At 40.7% G+C, this 18226-nt stretch overlaps 1 protein-coding gene across 5 annotated transcripts in view; it reads left to right on the forward strand.

The window, feature by feature from the left end:
* Positions 1–17880, forward strand: part of CAPN7 (calpain 7) — a 37070-nt gene extending 19190 nt beyond the window's left edge. For 2 of the 5 annotated variants that reach the window (XM_065399032.1, XM_065399033.1), the window contains 12 exons: positions 1410–1556; positions 3446–3552; positions 4987–5107; positions 5406–5550; positions 7630–7729; positions 9468–9603; positions 10222–10297; positions 12971–13116; positions 15077–15139; positions 15793–15923; positions 17557–17649; positions 17736–17880. In XM_065399032.1, the coding sequence (XP_065255104.1) occupies positions 1410–1556; positions 3446–3552; positions 4987–5107; positions 5406–5550; positions 7630–7729; positions 9468–9603; positions 10222–10297; positions 12971–13116; positions 15077–15139; positions 15793–15923; positions 17557–17649; positions 17736–17880 (1410 nt within the window). The remainder of the gene's footprint in view (positions 1–1409; positions 1557–3445; positions 3553–4986; positions 5108–5405; positions 5551–7629; positions 7730–9467; positions 9604–10221; positions 10298–12970; positions 13117–15076; positions 15140–15792; positions 15924–17556; positions 17650–17735) is intronic. The other 3 variants (XM_065399034.1, XM_065399036.1, XM_065399035.1) reach the window with 2 other exon arrangements.
* Positions 17881–18226: the final 346 nt, after the last annotated feature.

An 18226-nucleotide genomic window follows, 5' to 3' on the forward strand; every position in this document is an offset into this window, starting at 1 on the left:
CATTCTTCCAGCATGCCTGGCCCATTATTTAGCCAGGACCCAGCACATGGCGCTCAAAGCACTTGATTTCTTTGTCTCCTTAGATGAAGGATAACTTAGGGGTTCAGTAAACCTTTGAAATATATTCTTAAGTGTATCCCCAGGTAAAGTAGCTTTCCCTTGCTGAGTGTAGACACCATGCTTTCTGGCCTAGACACCGTGCTGACTTCATCTTCTACTTGTGATTTTTTACAGTGGCCAATGGCCAGTGGCAAATGATCTTTCTGCAATCTCCAATACAAATGAATAGCCCACTGTCCTTGGCCACACCTGGCTTGAGGTGGCATCCCCTTTCCTTTGTCTGGAAAAACTTGTTTATCAACTTTCCCTGACGTGCCTGATTTAAACACATTTTAGTTACGCATTTCCAGCACCTCTGTATACGTGGTTGTAGGTTAACCATACATCACACAAGAATATTAAGGGTCAGTGAGTTATTACATGACACCTCTTAAATAAATATCATGCCAACTATAGTGTGTGAGGTGTGTTGAGCAGGTTAGGCCAGCTGAGTTTTACATAGCAGCTGTGTTCTCCTACGGTAACACCTGCATGTAAATATCCTTACTCACGTGAATGAGTCCCATTGAAGTCACTGGGGCCACTCAGGAGAGTAAGGTTACTCACATGCAAGTTTGCGGGGTTGTGCCATAAGTTTGTGCTTCATTAATGGTCTGTACCAGTGACAGATTAGTGTCATGATGAGGCTGAGATATTTTCTTTGTGGAGCCATTACAGACCATTTTTGGAGTAAAAACTCACACACTATTCTGCCTAATTTAAAACAGAGATTTTAATAGTTTCAAATCACCATCATGTGGCTGCTTCTTTCAAGAAAAGGAAAAACTACAAACAATCGAATGAAGGAACTGGAATAGCAGATGTGATGAAGTCTGAGGCCATCTTCCCTTTGGACAAATATAACTATTCATATTTCTGATTGACTGGGTGAGGGTGTTTTGTTAGACTTTTCTATACATTTAATAATAATACCTAGCTTATGTATAGACCTTTTCATCAGTAGATCTCAAAGTGCTTTACAAAGTTGGTCAATACTATTATCCCCATCTTACAGCTAGAGAAACTGAGGCACAGAGTGAAGTGCCTTGTCCACGGTCACCCAGCCTGCTAGTGGCAGAGCTCAGAATAGGATCCAGGTCTCCCAAGTCCCAGTTCAGTGCTTTATCCACTAGGCTACACTGCTATTATGAATTAATTGTTGTGTTTTTAAGTCGGGGAACAATGTTTAGTTTCCTCGCAATCTGAAAGCAGCTATATGAAATAGAATGAGCTTCTGAGGATTTTCATCTTTTGAGAAAAGTTTGTTTGAATTATCACTTTTATGATAATTTGTTTGCTTATTTGCTCAGGTGATCATAGATGACCAGTTACCTATAGATCACAGTGGAGAACTCCTTTGCTCTTATTCCAACAATAAAAGTGAATTGTGGGTATCCCTGATAGAAAAAGCTTACATGAAGGTCATGGGTGGATATGATTTTCCTGGATCAAATTCTGTGAGTACCAGATTATTCTTTGCAATAGGCAAAAATGTCCATGTAGATCATCCCATAGCACATAGCTTTCCTTCGAATGAATAGTGATGAGATCTAAATGAATTGTCTGAGGAGAGGAATGACTTTTCTTTTGTATGTTGCTGTCTGGGTTAACTTTTAAAATCTATATATAAAAATAATTTTGATGATTTTAGTAAATATAAATTAAGTTGCTTTTAGCATCTCTTGGATCACATACGCTAGAGACTATGGCCCTGATCTTGCAAATGCTTACACACGTGCTTAACTGGATTCAGTAGGAATAGTCCCATCAAAAGGGATTTCAGTGAGACTGCTTGTGGGTACAGTTACACATGAATAAGTCTTTTCAAAAATAGGCCCCAAACCTGCAAAGTACCTATGTTTATTTTGAGAAGTTTCATTAGGGCTCTTGTATGTTTCATAAAACCATAGTTTTGTGTCTTACACTAATAACCCTTTTGGTCTCTAATGCCATTTGTATAATAAGTAAAAGAGACCATCTCCCTTATTAAGTTGAGGAATTGGCTAGGGGAGGAGCACATCAATCATTTTAGTGCTCTTATGCACATGGTGAGAATGGGTACATGTGTAAGGTAGTATTATTTGATAGAATAATACTAACATACATAGTTATGTAACTTGGTATTCATAACTTGCATCTGAAGAAGTGAGGTTCTTACCCACGAAAGCTTATGCTCCCAATACTTCTGTTAGTCTTACAGGTGCCACAGGACCCTCTGTTGCTTGGTATTCATATAGTAGTTTCTTTAGCAACCACAACATTTTATATAATGCTCAAGTTTAATCTGAGAAGCAAAACACTTGCAACAAGAACTGGACCGATTTTGCTGATCCAAGCAGACTTTGGTCTCTAATCACATGAAGAAATGCTTCCTAACATTTGAACTCTCGCAGCATATTTCTCAGTTCATACCAAGGTTCACGCCTGATGATGTCCTGAAAACCAGACTTCATTGCTTTTTACTTTGGTTGCTCATCTTCTTTTGAGCTTTTGGGTAGGTTATCAGGGACTTTCTCGTTGAATTTGGTTTTGTATAGAGAGTAACAATAATGTAGATTTTTCTAAGTTTGTTCAAGTCATTACCATGACACACAATTTCAGAGAATAGGGAAGTTGTCAATGACAAGGAACAACTTGACTTCTAGCATTTGTTTCAATGAAAGATAGAAACTCCAGCTCTTGACAGTATGTCTCCTCCTTTGCATAATCAGAGAAGCATTTCCCAATGCCTGCACCGGATGTGTTGCTCTCCAAGGCCTATCTGTCAGTACTGGCCTTAGACAAGTTGGGAGGCATTTCTTTGCGCTTTCATAACCCTGCTTATTTGGGAGAGGGAATAGGGGAAAAAAGACCTTTTTTTCCTAAGTATTTTTGGGAGAGTGAAGCCCAGTATTGTGCTTGTAAAGTGCACCACTGCTAGTTAAATTGAAATTGCTTTTATTGTGCAGGCCTTTTCACCATGTAAAGCTAGTTGTGTCTTGGAGACCAGCTAGAGTAAAAGCTAAACTATTGAAGGTGCACTTTGTGGCAAGACTTGACAGAGGCTTGTTTTGGGACCTCACTCTGCGAGTACTGGGAATTTGAAACCATGAGCTTGAAACACTAATAATTGTACTTTAAAAAGATACCAGTGAACAGTACTGATTATCAAGCCACTTGTTTGAGAAAACCATTTTCTTATGCTTAAGCACAGGCTAGTCTAATGAAAAATTGCTCTCATAAGTGTTATGAGGCTGGTGCAAAATAGCTCTGTGTACAATATAAACTAATTTAATAGAAGGCATTTTAAAATACACTTAAAGGTAGCTTAATGTGTGTCTTATGACCAAATATGCTTGCATTTCAGAACATTGATCTCCATGCACTGACTGGCTGGATACCAGAGAGGATTGCTATGCACTCAGACAATCAGGCTTTCAATAAGGACAGTTCTTTCAGAATGCTCTATCAGAGGTAGAAGTTTGTTCTTCCTTGGTGACAGAAGATGCTCTTCGTGAAACAGATGCATTAATGATATGAAAGTGACTAAAAACGTGATGGTCTTTGTCACTAGCTCTCAACACAAGCATTGTGGTCCTACTACATCTGATCCTTCATAGCCCCTCTCTGCACTCTCCTTTGAAATTCGCTGGAGGAATAGGTTATTAATGGTTTTGACATCAGAGGCTAATGGAGAAACAAGGGGGCTCTGTTAATAGATGGAGAACTGGATCCCCATCTCTAGCAGAACTGTAATTTAAAAAAAAAATAACCCCTCTTCCCTGCCAATGGTGGGGGGGCGGGAGGGGGAGAGAGTGGGAAATGGGGAGTGGAAGTTGAATCCTCCCTTGGGCTAGATTCAGGAGGAAGCAGGAGCCAGAGAAAGGAGGATGGATTTCCCAACTATGCAGCATGAAGCTGACTTCAGAGTGGAAACAGGTGTGGTGAGGTTACTCTAACAGTGCCACCATAGTCCTTACTAACTGCCCAACCAGTAGATCTCCTGTGGAGGAGCACAGAGGTGCTCTGTACCTGTCAGGACCATGATACTAACCTGGGGCTTAGTATATCAATCCTGCTGTCGTGATACGTGTGGCCTAATTATGTTTTTCAGCTGCAGGCGTTGTTCCTTTTTCTCCTCCCCAAATTAAGAAAAGTCTTATTTAGCCAACCACTTTCTCCTCATTGTCAAGGAAGGCAGAGCACCAACATGATGGGAAAGGGATCTCAGCTTGGCCAAAGCATTAAAACAAGCAAACTCTGTACACCTAACACAAAACCTCACATTTTCTTCAGTAGATTTGTGACCTCCTAGTAGGTTGACAGTCACTCTTACGATCTGTTTCTCTGTATTTAGGCAGTGGGGTGGCTAAATTTTCAGACACTACAGACCTACACTGATGTTAAACCAGCATTTGTGCACACAAACTGATGTAGGAATATGGAAGCATGTACTTTTCACCCTCTGTTCTTAGAAAATTTGCCCCCAAGATCATAAGTGCAGAGACTTATGAATTTCAGTTTGATGTATATAGCGATTGACTAGCATCAAAGGATCGAACAATGTGTTAGGTAGAAGATTTATTTCACTGAGCGTCTTTAATAAATGATATTGTCAGTGTAAGACTGAATCTGACATGTTGTTTTCATGACAACAGTAATTTTCCTACTAGAGCCTGATCTTAAATGTTGAAAAGTAACAATTATACCTTCTTTTATTGAGCTTGTACAAATAATTTCTGTCTCCTTCAGAAAAGATTACTTGCACTCCAGGTTTGTAAAGTTGGGTCTTAACAATACCACAATTTGGAAGTAGAGAGTTTAGTGTTCAATAAATGTAATAATATTACACTGGTCATTTTACATGTGCTAATAACCTAAACTAAGCTTCCTTAATTTCCCCTCCAGATTTCACAAAGGCGATGTCCTTATCACAACAGCAACTGGAGTGATGTCTGAAGAGGAAGGAGAGAAATGGGGTTTAGTTCCAACCCATGCATATGCTGTTTTGGATATTAGAGAATATAAGGTATCCAGTAAAACAAGAAGCTTTGTAGTGGGTGCTTTCTACATACCTGTCATCAGTTGTAATAGATGGTGGATTTAAACATGATTGTCCAGTGACAGTGGAGTTTTGCTCAAAGACGGGGCTTGAAATCTTTATCTTGCTCAAGAGCTTTATCAAGTTATTCCCAAAAACTTAACACTGTATTTCCTTCAGTGTTTAGTTTGTGTATCTATTAGGTAAGATTAACAATATGTTCGCTCTTATCCTGACAAGATAAATCAGGCGATTTTTTTTTTTTATTTATTTATTGTTTCTCTAGGGGCTTCGATTCCTCCAGTTGAAAAATCCCTGGAGTCACTTACGCTGGAAAGGAAGATATAGTGAAAATGATGTGAAAAATTGGACCCCAGGGCTACAAAAATACTTAAACTTTGATCCTCGAACAGCTCAAAAAATAGACAATGGTAAAATGAATTTAAAAGATGTCGTCAAGTCAAAAAGAATCATACTTCTGTTTGACTTTTTTTTGTTTGTTTGTTTACTTTTGTTACAAGTAACATTTAAGGATACTATCACTAGAAGATTAGGAAAAAAGACCTCTTGTCAATTTGAGTAATTGAGAGCAGGTGTGTGTGTGGGCGGGGGGGAGGGGGGACAGTTTCCTTGTTTTTGTGGGTCATTCACACAGCAAAGGGGGAGACGGGACAATAAACAAGACTGTAAAGCAAAAAAAAATGGCAAAGGCAGGTAAGAAGTACCTGATATTACTTTAAACTCATGTTTCAAAATTGACTAGATTTGAATAGAGTGGGTCATTTAATATATTTTAAATTTAAGAGGTTATTTCTTAGTATTAGCTTCTATTTTCCTTTTTTTAATCATATGATTTTGGCCATCCTTAATACTTCATAACACATACTGAGAAACCTCATAATACCATTTACTAGTACGTGAGTGGACTCTTCAGTACTTCATTAGCTGTTTTCCTAGCATTCAGAAATACATATTCATACACTCCTTGTAAGGAATGTTTTATTTCCTTTCACCCAAGAGATCTGTAATGGGGACTTGAAGATTTTCTCCCTGTGCTACACTTTAATGTACACAAATCTTTAGTTGCATGCAGTTGTTGACTGGATGACTATAAGTTGCTGAGATATTTCTTTGAGCCCAACCGGACTACTACATAATTATGTAGAGAGATTGCTTGAGCAATACCAGGCACTGTCTTGTTGTCCCATCTTCCCCCAGGTAGAACTAATGCACTGCATCAAGGAAAGCAGCATGGGTTTCCCATTTGGCAGGGCAAAATGCTGCCACTAGATCAGCCAGTTCTCAAATGCTACAATAGCTGCTCCACTTTGGAAATACAATGTAGTTTTTTTCCCTCTATGCTAACAGTTGTGTCTCTTGTCTCCCCACTGTAATTAATTAACCCTTTTTGGGTCTGGTGTCATCTTTTTTACAAAACGATGGATGCAAAGGTACTGAGATTCCATGTTGATGAGTGTGGTGTAAATAGCTAGGTGGAAAAACATTATTTATTAGCAGAAAGTAATTCCATCCTGACACTGGCTTTATAATCTTCAGGTAGGATAGCTAGTTATTCATTTATTAATGCATCACTTGACAGTACTTGGATTTAAATCCCTGGGTTCTGTAAAGGGATTGTAAAGATGTTACTTTTTATGATTGGATTGGTATCTGACTAGTCTTGGTATCAAAATGTACAGTTGCCATGACACTGGATATTCGTTGTACTGTAAGTCTGAACTACATCTGTATTAGCAGCTTGTGTTACAGTGCTGTGAGCATATGGAGAGTTCAAGGAGCAGGATTTCAGTAGCTTGTAGTAGTGTTGGCTGTGGTTGCAATTGGGGCGCTGGGGAGAGGATGATAATAATTGCCAGTGAATATTGTAAAGATTGTATAATATTGTAAAGCAAATTCCAGTGTGCTAGAGCTCACCCAAATGGATGTTAAGTGGAATGCTAGGGAAAGATCTCAAACAATGCCATGTGTACTTTCCTCTCAGAGTAAGAGCTTGTTCTGCTGGACAAGTGATGTCCCTTCTCTGATGGACCTTCAGTTAAATAGGTAGAAAACAGTGAGCTAGATTACCTAAACTGGAGGTTACCTATTAATTGTATCTTAATTTTTCAGAATCCTAAGAAAGTAGGGGGCAGTACAGAAGTGGTTAACATTGCCACTCTTAGGAGGGCACAAGGATTACGGCTTTTGCTCATCACTTAAAAATGCAAAATATTCTTTCTGCTGAGGAAAAGCAAAGGCCTAACTGATCAGCAGAGACAGTGACCAGATGGTGTCTCAGAGGTCAACTTCAATCTCTTTTGGTTTACCAAACTGGCCTATTGTGGAGGTTGTTTGTAGACGGGAAGATGAACAGCGTGGACATTTGTATTCAGGTTTATGAGAATGGATTTTATACAAACCTTGGCGCTTGTGTGTAATTAGGGTCCTGCAAAATGTGTAGAGCAAAGATATTTTGCAAGCAAACAATGAAAAATGTGTTTCCTTTGTAGGGATTTTCTGGATTGCCTGGGAGGATCTTTGCCAGTATTACGATGTTATTTATTTGAGCTGGAACCCAAGTCTTTTTAAAGAATCAACGTGTATTCACAGGTTGGTCCAACAGAAAAGATTGAAATGTTAAGATCTACAACGAAGTTTGAAACAACAATATTGATGTGGCATTTTCCTTCTTTCCTTTCTCCTCATCAGTCCCCAATTTATGAGCATTGGTTGGAGACCAGTCTCTTCATTCAGAGCCTGACATCCCACTTTAAAATCCATGGTCCAGATTCTGTTCTATATCGCACTCACATAAATGCAGTGTAACTCCACTGACCTCAGTGCTAACTGCTGGGCGATTGGACTTGTAGCCTTCTGCATCTTCCATCCATGCTTTCCTTGAATAGTCTGCTGAGGGGTGCTTGAAGAATAGGGCAGTTACTTTTACTTATCCCATGTCCCTGGGAAGTTAATATGTAGCCTGGGCAATGCACACAGTCTCTCCCAGATAAACTGAGAATATTTGCACTTTTAAAAATCACTGAAATTATTAACTTGGGATGGATGAGTCCCATGACCTTACCCATAACTCTGCATTTCAGCATTCACTGTCATAAGTCATCTTCCTTGTCCATTGATTTGATCACATCGCTCCCCATCCTCTGTCGCATCAAATTCTGGCTTCTTGTCACTCCCTTCTAAGCTGTGTGTAACTCTGTCTCTCCTTACTTCTCTGAACTCCTCTCACTTTGTGTTACCAGCTCCACTTTGCCAATATTCTCGCCCTGTTGGCTCATGTATCAGATTTACACAAATCCCTTCATGCCTTCTTCTGTGCCATTCACTGGCTGTGCATGGTACAACTTTTGCAAAGGCTCTTGCTGTATCCACATTTAACTCAGTCTTGAAGACCCACTTCTGCTGTGCTGCCTACAGCAAGACTCTTTTTAATGTGTATATTAAGTAAATCAGAAAGGAAAATATTGTTTCCAATTTCCCAAGTGTCTGGCTGCCCATATATTGTTGGGGACTGTTCCTCCTCTGTCAGGAAAGCACCTGGCACATAGTGGCCATTACCATAAAGGTGTAACAGTAATAGTTGGGACCCGCTAGTTGATAATGCAGCATTCCATGGATCACATCTGAGTAAAGTGGAAAAAATTAATTCTAGACGAGAAAAGAGCCTGTATGTCCATGTTCATCCCCACAGTGTTCTGGGCTTTTTAGTGAAGCATTAATCCCCTTCTGTTGTTTTTCACATCAAGCATCCTCCTCCAGGCAACACATGAGGTAGTGTGAAAGCTTTGAAATTATGATTCAAGCTGATGCTGGTCCAAAGGTGGAGCTGCTAATTAAAACTAAAAAGCCCCCTCTGTGTATAAAATTGGAGAGACCAATGTGTGTAGATTTTGGATCTAGCCATATTTTAATAGCTTTTAAACAGTCCTACAGTTACAGAAAGCACAGGTTCCCTTCCACGTGCCATCTTTTATGCCATACATGGCAGTAACTCATTACCCCGTGGGTGTTTTCCTAAATCATGGTTTTTGCTTTTATAGTGTTTTGTGCATGGTCTTATTATTCATGGTGCTGTTCCTATTCAGCGTTTGTACTGCAGCACAGCCATCTGTAAAATAAAGTGTTAGGGATAGTGTTTCTCACAGCTGTGCTTTGTTACCATTGTCATGCTTATGGCTAGAAGTTACGCAGGTTTGAGTGGGAAATCATTTAGCTTCTGTTACTTAGTTTTCCTTAAGTAGGAGTGGTATCACTTCCAGGCAGGATTTGCAGTTACTTTTAGAAATATGAATTAGTATCTTATTCATCAACCTATTATTATTACTTTTAGTACTTGGGATGCAAAACAAGGCCCTGTGAAAGATGCCTACAGCCTGGCTAATAATCCACAGTACAAACTGGAAGTACAATGTCCACAAGGTGGAGCTGCTGTCTGGGTTCTGCTCAGCAGACACATTACAGACAAGGTATTAAATTCTTCTTCTGACTAATATAATACTATTTTTCCTGCAGATTTATTACAATTGAGAAATAGTCATATCTGGGTACAAGATTGTCTGTCTGATTCTCTAGATCCTAGTGAACCTCACTGTATGTCTTTTTCATCTGCAAAAGTAGTGGGGAATTCAGATCATGGTACATAAGTGTATGTCATACAGCTTCTGTTCTGCCCTAATCATGGGGTTTAATTAGTTCATTATGGTAGGATGTATGTAATCTCTCTAACAGTTTTTATTCATATATTTTAAATAAACTTGTTATGAAATTACTTCTACTCCTGTAAGCTGTCGCACTGTAGTGTAGATGTGTTACTGCTGTAGAAGGATTTTTTTCTATCACTAGTAAATCCATCCCTAATCAGGCCTAAGAGCAATATACTAGAGGCCTGATCTGTTCTCAGTGAAGTCCTTGGCAAATTCTTTACTGGCTTCCATGGGAGCTGGAATAGGCACCTCAGTAAATATAAATGCCAAATCAAGCCACATTGCTAATACAAAAGCAGCGATGAAATATGCATTTGAATTACACAATGCATTAGTAGTAATTTCTGGATCTGTGTTCAACTCATTTTAATATCTTTTTAGGATGACTTCGCACGCAATCGGGAATTCATCACAATGGTTGTGTACAAGACTGATGGGAAAAAAGTTTACTATCCAAGTATGTGTGTGTTTTAGATGTCAAAGTGATGCTCACGAGTGGATGAAGACTTGCTAATTTTTTTAAGCTGGTTAGAGTCATTCATGAATGGGAAACCCCAAGTCTGAAGGGGTGAGGGAGGATTCAGACTTCAGTGTGGTCAGTTGGGCTCTGATTGACCAACCAATAAAGTCTCAATGTATACTTTGGTCTGCTTCCATTGTGGAGAGTCCTAAGGGACTCAGTCCTGCCCTCGGATATACAGAAATCCATTGCCACTTAAACAGGCACAGTTTTTATATCTATTTCTCTTGTAAAACCAGCTACTGTGCCTGCACAGACAGAGGGTAGTGAATATTAAAAGGGAAGTGACAACGTGCTCCTGATTATCTAAAGGCACAATCATTCCCTACTTTTGTGGAATAAAAAACAACAAGTGGAACTTTTTTATGGCTATTTGCATTGAGTGGAAGCTGTGGGTGCTCAGCACCGCTGATAAATGCCGTTTATTTAAAGATCCAGTTCAGCAAAGCTTTTAAATCTATACCTAAGGATGTACTTGGAGATAGTCACGTTTCAGTGCTTTACTGAGTTAAGGTGAAGTGTTTAACTATGGATTTACATTGCCTAACTTTAGCCGCCCAAAATTGAATGCCTTGGCTGTGGTCACTATGGGCTAAATCCTGCTTGCCTTGAAGTCAGTGGGACTATTTGTAAGGCTTTGTCTTCATTGCAATAATAGGTGGGGTTTCTGTATCAAGATAGCTAACTGTAAAACCCTAGAGCCGATGAGGCACAGGTAGTTTTCACCTTGATATAGCAAGTCAAGGTCCAACCCAGGTGGGAGGGTATAAAGTTGATCTTGACTTGATACTTCAAGGTAGAAACTACCTGTGCCTCATCTCCACTGACATCAAACTAGTGATCTCAATGTACAAACCCCACCTCTTATTGCAGTGAAAACAGTCTAAGGCAATCAGGACTAGGCCCATTGTTGGTTACAGCCAGGCAGTTCCCTGTGTAAAACAGAATTTGAGGTTGGGTTGCTGGTGGCTCTTCATGCCCTTTAGCGGAAAGGTTAATTATACTAAAACACTGCCTTTTTGGTTTTACTGCAGCAGTTGTTAGTAAGGGCAGAGCCCATCATCTGCCAACTTGTTCAGTGAACTCTGCCAACAAGTTCCTCTTTGATTCCAGGCTGTGTTTCTGCAGTGAAGGTCCTTTGGGACCTAGGCAGATTGTCATCCATTTTTGCAAGAGCTGATCTCATTAAACATGTTTGTGTTCCTCCCTGCTGTATCGGAGACATCTTCTGATGTGACTAGCACTAGCAGCAGCACTTACGTGGCGTATTAGACCAAAAAATATTCTCACTGAGTGTCAGTGCATTTGTACAGTGGAGGAACTGAAGGTTTAATCTGTGTCTGAAAGATCTACAAGGGATTTTCCAAAGAGGCTGTTTGACCTCTTACTTTCAACAAATGATCTGTCCAGGTTTTGTTTTGTTTTATGGCCCAGTTTTTTTAACGGAGCTTTCAAACTGACAGAGTCATCAAACTGCTTTAAAATACTCTTTCCACTGAAACTGGGAATTGCAACAGATTTGTAAAGCTGCAATATTATTTCACCCATCTGTTTAAAAATACAGTTTAATCCTTTGGCATGGAGAGGTGGATTTCCCAATGCTAAGCTTCAATTTATTTTCTATTAATCCCTTTCCCTTTCCCTTCCCCCTCTCCCCCCACACAGTTAAAAAGAACAGAGTCCCTTGTCAAGAGAATGAAGGGCCTGATCCTGGACCTATTGAAGTCAGTGACTAGATTCCCATTGATTTCAGTGGAACAGAAACAATCCTGAAAAGAACCAAGGTGCCTGTAAGAGGCTGAATATTCCTGAAAGGTTCTTAAGCATTATCTGTCAGATTATGTCACTGTATTATGTAGCTATAGTAAAGCAAACATTCAGACTGCAGCTATGTGGGTAGATAGGGGAATGCAGTCTACAGTTGCAAAGTTAGAAATGTACTGTGTCCTCTCTTCTAGGAGAGTGGGGGTGGGAGGAAAAGGGGAATTGAAAAAGAGAAAATCTAGCATGTTAGGAAGCTTTACTCTGAAAAGCTTTGGACACTTCCACAGCCCAGATCCAGTCTTTTGATTCCCTCCCAGCAGGGAGCCTCCATAAGGAACTCATCACAGGAAAAAGTTTGAGGGTCTCTTCCCCTCAAATATATTTTAATTTAAGATTCTGGGTCTTATTTAATTGTCTACTTAAAATCACAGTAGGACTCTCTCTAGAGTAGAGCTATTGGGCCTGATCTACTCCCATTGAAGTCACTGGAAGTTGGATGAGGCCCATGATGCAAGAAAAGGGCATTAGGTTGCATTTCCCAATGCATCCTGAAAAGGCATCTATGGCACAATGAGTGGATGCCATATCATACCCAATTCCCAGGCACTGTTTGTTTGGAGTTGCTCTTGAAAGCCTTTTGAGTGTTTCATCTGTGAAAGTGGAAGATATTGTTATTTTTACAGTTAGCTAGTCTGGGTGTAGCTTGTATTCCTGTGTCACCAGCTTGTTGCCAGCAGAATGAGTTTCCTGGCATAAAGCCCAGTGATGAGGCAGAATGGATAGAGATTTTCACCACTGCTGGGGGTTTTTTTGGTGGTGAGGAAACATGCATCTCTTTCTTTCCAGCTGATCCTGCCCCATATATTGATGGGATTCGGATCAACAGTCCCCACTATCTGACTAAGATAGCGCTGACATCGCCAGGGTCCCATACGTTTACACTGGTGGTATCCCAGTATGAGAAACAGAACACGATTCACTATACTGTCAGGGTATGTACTATAGAGAAACTACAATCATATTATAAGCGGAGTATTGAATTCAGTGGGAAAACATAGCAAAGAGAAAATCCTCCCCATTGGTAAGAGTGATGGGAAGTGTCTGTTGATCCTGGGGACGGTTTTCAGATTTTTTTTTAAAATTGATTGCCCTATATTTCAAAGTACTTATTTTTCGATGAATATAGTTGTTTTTGGAAGGGGTCGGGGGAAGATGTGAATCATGGACGGGACGCACTGGAGAAAGGGAAGCACTGTGTAGGTGCTTTAGTGCATATCTATAGAGCAGCTAGGAGGTGTGATTCCTAGCTCAGATAGACAGACAGACAGACACACACACACTAGCTCAGCTTTGGCTAAGGTGCTAAAAATAGCAGAGTGGCCATGATGGCACAGGCAGCAGCTCAGGCTAGCTGCCCAAGAACATACCCAGGGGGTCAGGTGGGACTACATGCAGGTGGCTAACCTCTCTGGCCACGCTGCTATTTTTAATGTGTTAGCTGAGCTATAGTGTGTTTGTCTTCCTGAGCTGGGAATCACACCTCCAGCTGCTGTGTAGACATACCCATATATGGATCTCCATCTAGTGAGGGCAATACAGAGTCAGTTCTTGCGTGCAGTGCTTTGTTACATTACCGCAGTCCAGAAACTCTCTCGATCATAATCTTATAATTAGACTAGGTTAAAAAGATGAAAGTATTTTTGTTTTATTTCCTCAGCTAAAATTAAACATCTGCTTCAAGGTAAAAGGCTCTAGCACTAGCTCATCATTGCGCTACCCAGCCTTCATCCACTTCATATTTCAGTAAAGATGGTTTAAAGTATTTTCTTCCCTAAATCCTCACGTACACAGTAATCCGAATGAAAGGTCATCCTGTAACTGACAAATCCTATGCTAATGTGTTACGCATTTCCTTTGCCACTACAGAAAATAAGACAGTTTACACCCTCTCCCCCTACATTCTTTACGCTATAAAAATGTGACATGGAATTGGATGCAGTTCAGTCATGCTTCCCCAGTGCACCTCTGCCTTACCGGACTTCACTACAGGCCACTTTGACAAGCACTGGTGGAAACGGAGGACTCTATTGCTACTGTTTTGCACCTGTGTTGAGCTCTGCATTTAAAATGACTAGACTGCTCACAAACAATGAGAGATGAGCTGCGTTCTCAACCAAGTATTGTATGAGGAGGACATAGTTCAGAGCAAACAACTGCCCCTTATTTCACTACTCAAATATTAATCTCAATCCCCAAGCATTCTGGGGGAAGGGAGGGCAGTGGAGGATAATGGTTGGAGCCCAAGCACTGTAGCCCCAGTCACCCCATGGTGACTTTACATATCAAATACACAAACTTTGAAGGGCATGTTATTGTGGGTGGTATCTGCTGTTTCCCAGTACTCACTGGGCAGAAAGTGCTTCTGGTTCTCATAATATCACCAGCCTTTTCTTGTCCATACGTAATCTGCTTGGTGTCCCTCTGCTCTGCACACTAAACACATTGAGCAGCTAGCTGGAGCTTTAGGGGAGTATGCACTGTGCTAAGTATCAGAGAGCAAATTAAAGCACCGCTATAGGTGTTCACAGTTTGCTTTGGTGAGGGGACTAAGGCTTAATAGTTGAAAGGAGTATGGGTGCCCACAATTCCGGTTCTACCCTGTGCCCTCCAACTGTTAGTAATGTTCGAAGCATCTGTTTCTCTCCCCACCCCCCACCCCCCGTGCCAGGAAGGGAAATAGGGAATGTTCTCTTTTTGTATAGACCATTATATTGTACGAATTAGCTGATGTCAGTCTGCATCTTTTACCTATTGGAGACAGATGAGGACTCAAGATCTCCATAGTTGCTGTGCATGTAAAGCCGCTTTTTTCCCGTAATTATATTTTGTCATGGTTTCATACTGTAAATGCTTGGTTGATTTGTGTGACTGAATCCTTCTTCCACAATCTAGGTGTATTCAGTATGCAAGTTTACTTTTACCAAGATCCCTACCCCATACACCATCTCCAAACGGGTAAGAAATTGGATTTTCTTCCATAAATCAGTGCTTGTTGTTAATCTGCTCTGGGTATGTGAAATTCCTGATGTTTAGAAAAAAGGCCCCTCTCAGTCTCTGGAGTTGTTTTGTATTAGTTAATTTTACATTATTTTGTTTGGTATTTTCCATGCAAAGTGAGCCTCTTGATGAAACACAAATGTATGCTTTGACTTAGAATGTCTGTATTGTGCTTCCTCTACAGTAGTGTGAGTGGAATAACTTGTGAGCTTCATTTTTTATCTATACTCAGAAACTCTTGCTCTTTTTGGGTTGTTAGAACTTGCAGGTAGTGGCCTAAATATGATCAAGGAAAATTTGGATACTGACTTGTTTAATCCAAATGAGAAGGGGTCTGAGGCTTTAATCTAAATAGCTATAGTATTTGTTGAAGTGGAAGGCACTATGTTAAAAAAAAAATTGTTTTTTTCTGAACACTAAAAATAATTCTGATCTTGTCTATGCTGGTATAAATCAGGAACAACTATTGAAATCAGTGGAGTTACACACATCAACTGAAGTGAGAAGAATCCAGGACTTCACTTTTTTATTTCTCTGTAGTGAAACTAGAGAGAGAAAACACAAGATCTGCCTGTAATAAATAGGGCACCATCTGTTTTGTTTCTTGTCAGGTTAACGGGCAGTGGAAAGGTCATAGTGCTGGAGGCTGTGGAAACTTCAGAGATTCCTACAAAAACAACCCCATTTACCAATTTCAGCTGGAGAAGACTGGGCCATTGCTAATTGAATTAAGAGGACCAAGGTTTGTGAAGAATAAATGTTGTGTATCAGTAGTTAGAACATGAGATACAGATCAAGTGTAAGCTTTTTTTTTAACTTGTCACAAACTTGAACTTTAAAGGCCACTTAATTTCCAGCTGAACCAATCTTCATTAACGGTTTTTCCCTTCATTCTCATGATTTTCAAGCAGCTTCCACTCTCCACCCAGCTGTTAAACAATGAATCATTTTTAATGTTAAGGATAACTCATCTTTCTCTCTTGAATTCTCCCCATATGCCAGAATCCTCTTTCTATCTGCTGGCTAGGGGTCAGACCACAGCTGCACCTTGCATGGCAGGGCACAGGGGGCCTTCCTTGCCCTGGCATGGCCCCTAGGACAGCTAGCCATGCCTGTGGCCCCTTTATCCCTGCAGTAGAACCTCACCCCACCCCTGAAGGTGTGCCACAAGATGTGCTCTCTCAGGCTGGCAGGCTACAGCTCATATTCTGTTTGTGCTCTAAGGCTGTGCCACTCCACACTGTCACCAACATTGAGCTGCATGCAGCTCAATGGCCTGGTTGTGCTATGACAGAATAGCCGCATGCATTGAGGGAGGCATGTGTATAGCACTAGAGCACCATTCATCCTGAAAGCCCCCAAAGTATTTTATAAGCATGCCTGGGGCATTTGCCCAGCACTCACCTCTGAGGTAGCAAGTGGTAATTGTGCACCACCCCTACTGCACTGCACTCCACTTCCTAAGAACAACTTCTGCAGTTAAAACTGTAGGAGGAATTTGGGAAGGCAGACTGATGTAGACACTGAGGCTACAACCCTTACAATCAGTGCAATTGTAGTGACATTGCATGGTCATGTTAGGGCCTCTGCCTAAAATCCCATCAGAAAGACTGTTCATGTCTTCACTCCGTAACGGATGAAGCAGTGAGTGGCAAGCCTCCTGGCCCCCACTGTCACTTTCTAGCAGAGCCCCACTAGCAGGCACCTATGCATCGTTCCTAACTGACACTAGAGGGTCAGTGTCTGGTCACTGAACAGTATTATAAGGAGTCAGGCAAGTAGGTAGGTGTTGGTTTTGGCAAAGTACTCGTTCATGCTTCTTCAGGGTACATAAGCAACACTTGCTCTCTCCAAAAATGAAGATCTGTAGAAGCAGTTTCATGTAAGCAAGACTAGATTACTTACCTGTCACTAGCCTGCTGCTGCAATAACTTGGCACTTCCCTTCTGGTGCCCCTGCTCCTTGGGATTTGATTCCAGGTTGAAGGGGAGGGGGCATGCACCTCCTCTGATGTGTGTGGAGCCAACTTGTGCTCAGTTATAGAGATGCAACTTGGGGGAAATTCTATGGAAGCCAGTGAAATCTGGACCCATGTAACTTAATTTCTATGGTCTCTGCTATTCAGCATATGCAGTGATCTATAAAAGCTGAAAGCTTTTTTGCAGCCAAATACTAAATTTGTCTGAGTTTCTGAATGCAAGTGCTGACAAGTGTAGTTAAGTGGCAAAAATAGCCTTGCTCTAATTAAGGAGAGAAATAACTTGCAGATGTGCTAGTTGCTTGCAGATGTCTTCCAGTTATAGCTCAACTTTAATTTGGTAAATAATCTATTTGACATTTAAAACAAGGGTAATGAAATCTGTCTTTACATGTAGGCAGTACAGTGTGGGGTTTGAACTTGTCACAGTCTCTACAGTAGGAGATCCTGGTCCCTCTGGCTTTCAGAAGAAGAGCAGTGGTGACTACAGGTAATGCTCATTTGATTATATATACACACTTTTCCTTTCTCCCTTAAATACATCTTATTAAGCTGGCATTGTATTTTTTTAATCAGATGTGGATTTTGCTACATGGAGGTGGAGAATGTACCAGCTGGAGTTTACAATATTATTCCCAGCACCTTCCTGCCTCAGCAAGAGGGTCCTTTCTTCTTGGACTTCAATAGCGCTACCCCTCTTAAGACATCACAACTGCAATGAGGGGGCACATCTCTACATTACTTTTTAGAGAAGAAGTCAAGAGCTAGAGCAATGCCATCTCCTGAAAACACTGGGGAAATATATCCCTCAACCATTGACACAAGATGCATAAAACTACCCGGAAAAAGTAATAGCCCAGGGCTTGGGCCACCAATCTCACTGCATGAGCCACTTCAGAGTTTGCTCATGCTTTTTGCTGTGCAGCCATTAGGGTGAGAGAACGCTTCAGAAATTCTGATTGATGGTAAATTTGTGCGTGAAATGCTTGAATGTAAATCTTATTAATCATGTTAACAAATGGCAGGCATTAGCTTACTGCAGTTTGGCACCTTCTACCTCATCAAGT

This window comes from Emys orbicularis, chromosome 2, assembly GCF_028017835.1.
Source record: "Emys orbicularis isolate rEmyOrb1 chromosome 2, rEmyOrb1.hap1, whole genome shotgun sequence".
Lineage (NCBI taxonomy): Eukaryota > Metazoa > Chordata > Testudines > Emydidae > Emys > Emys orbicularis.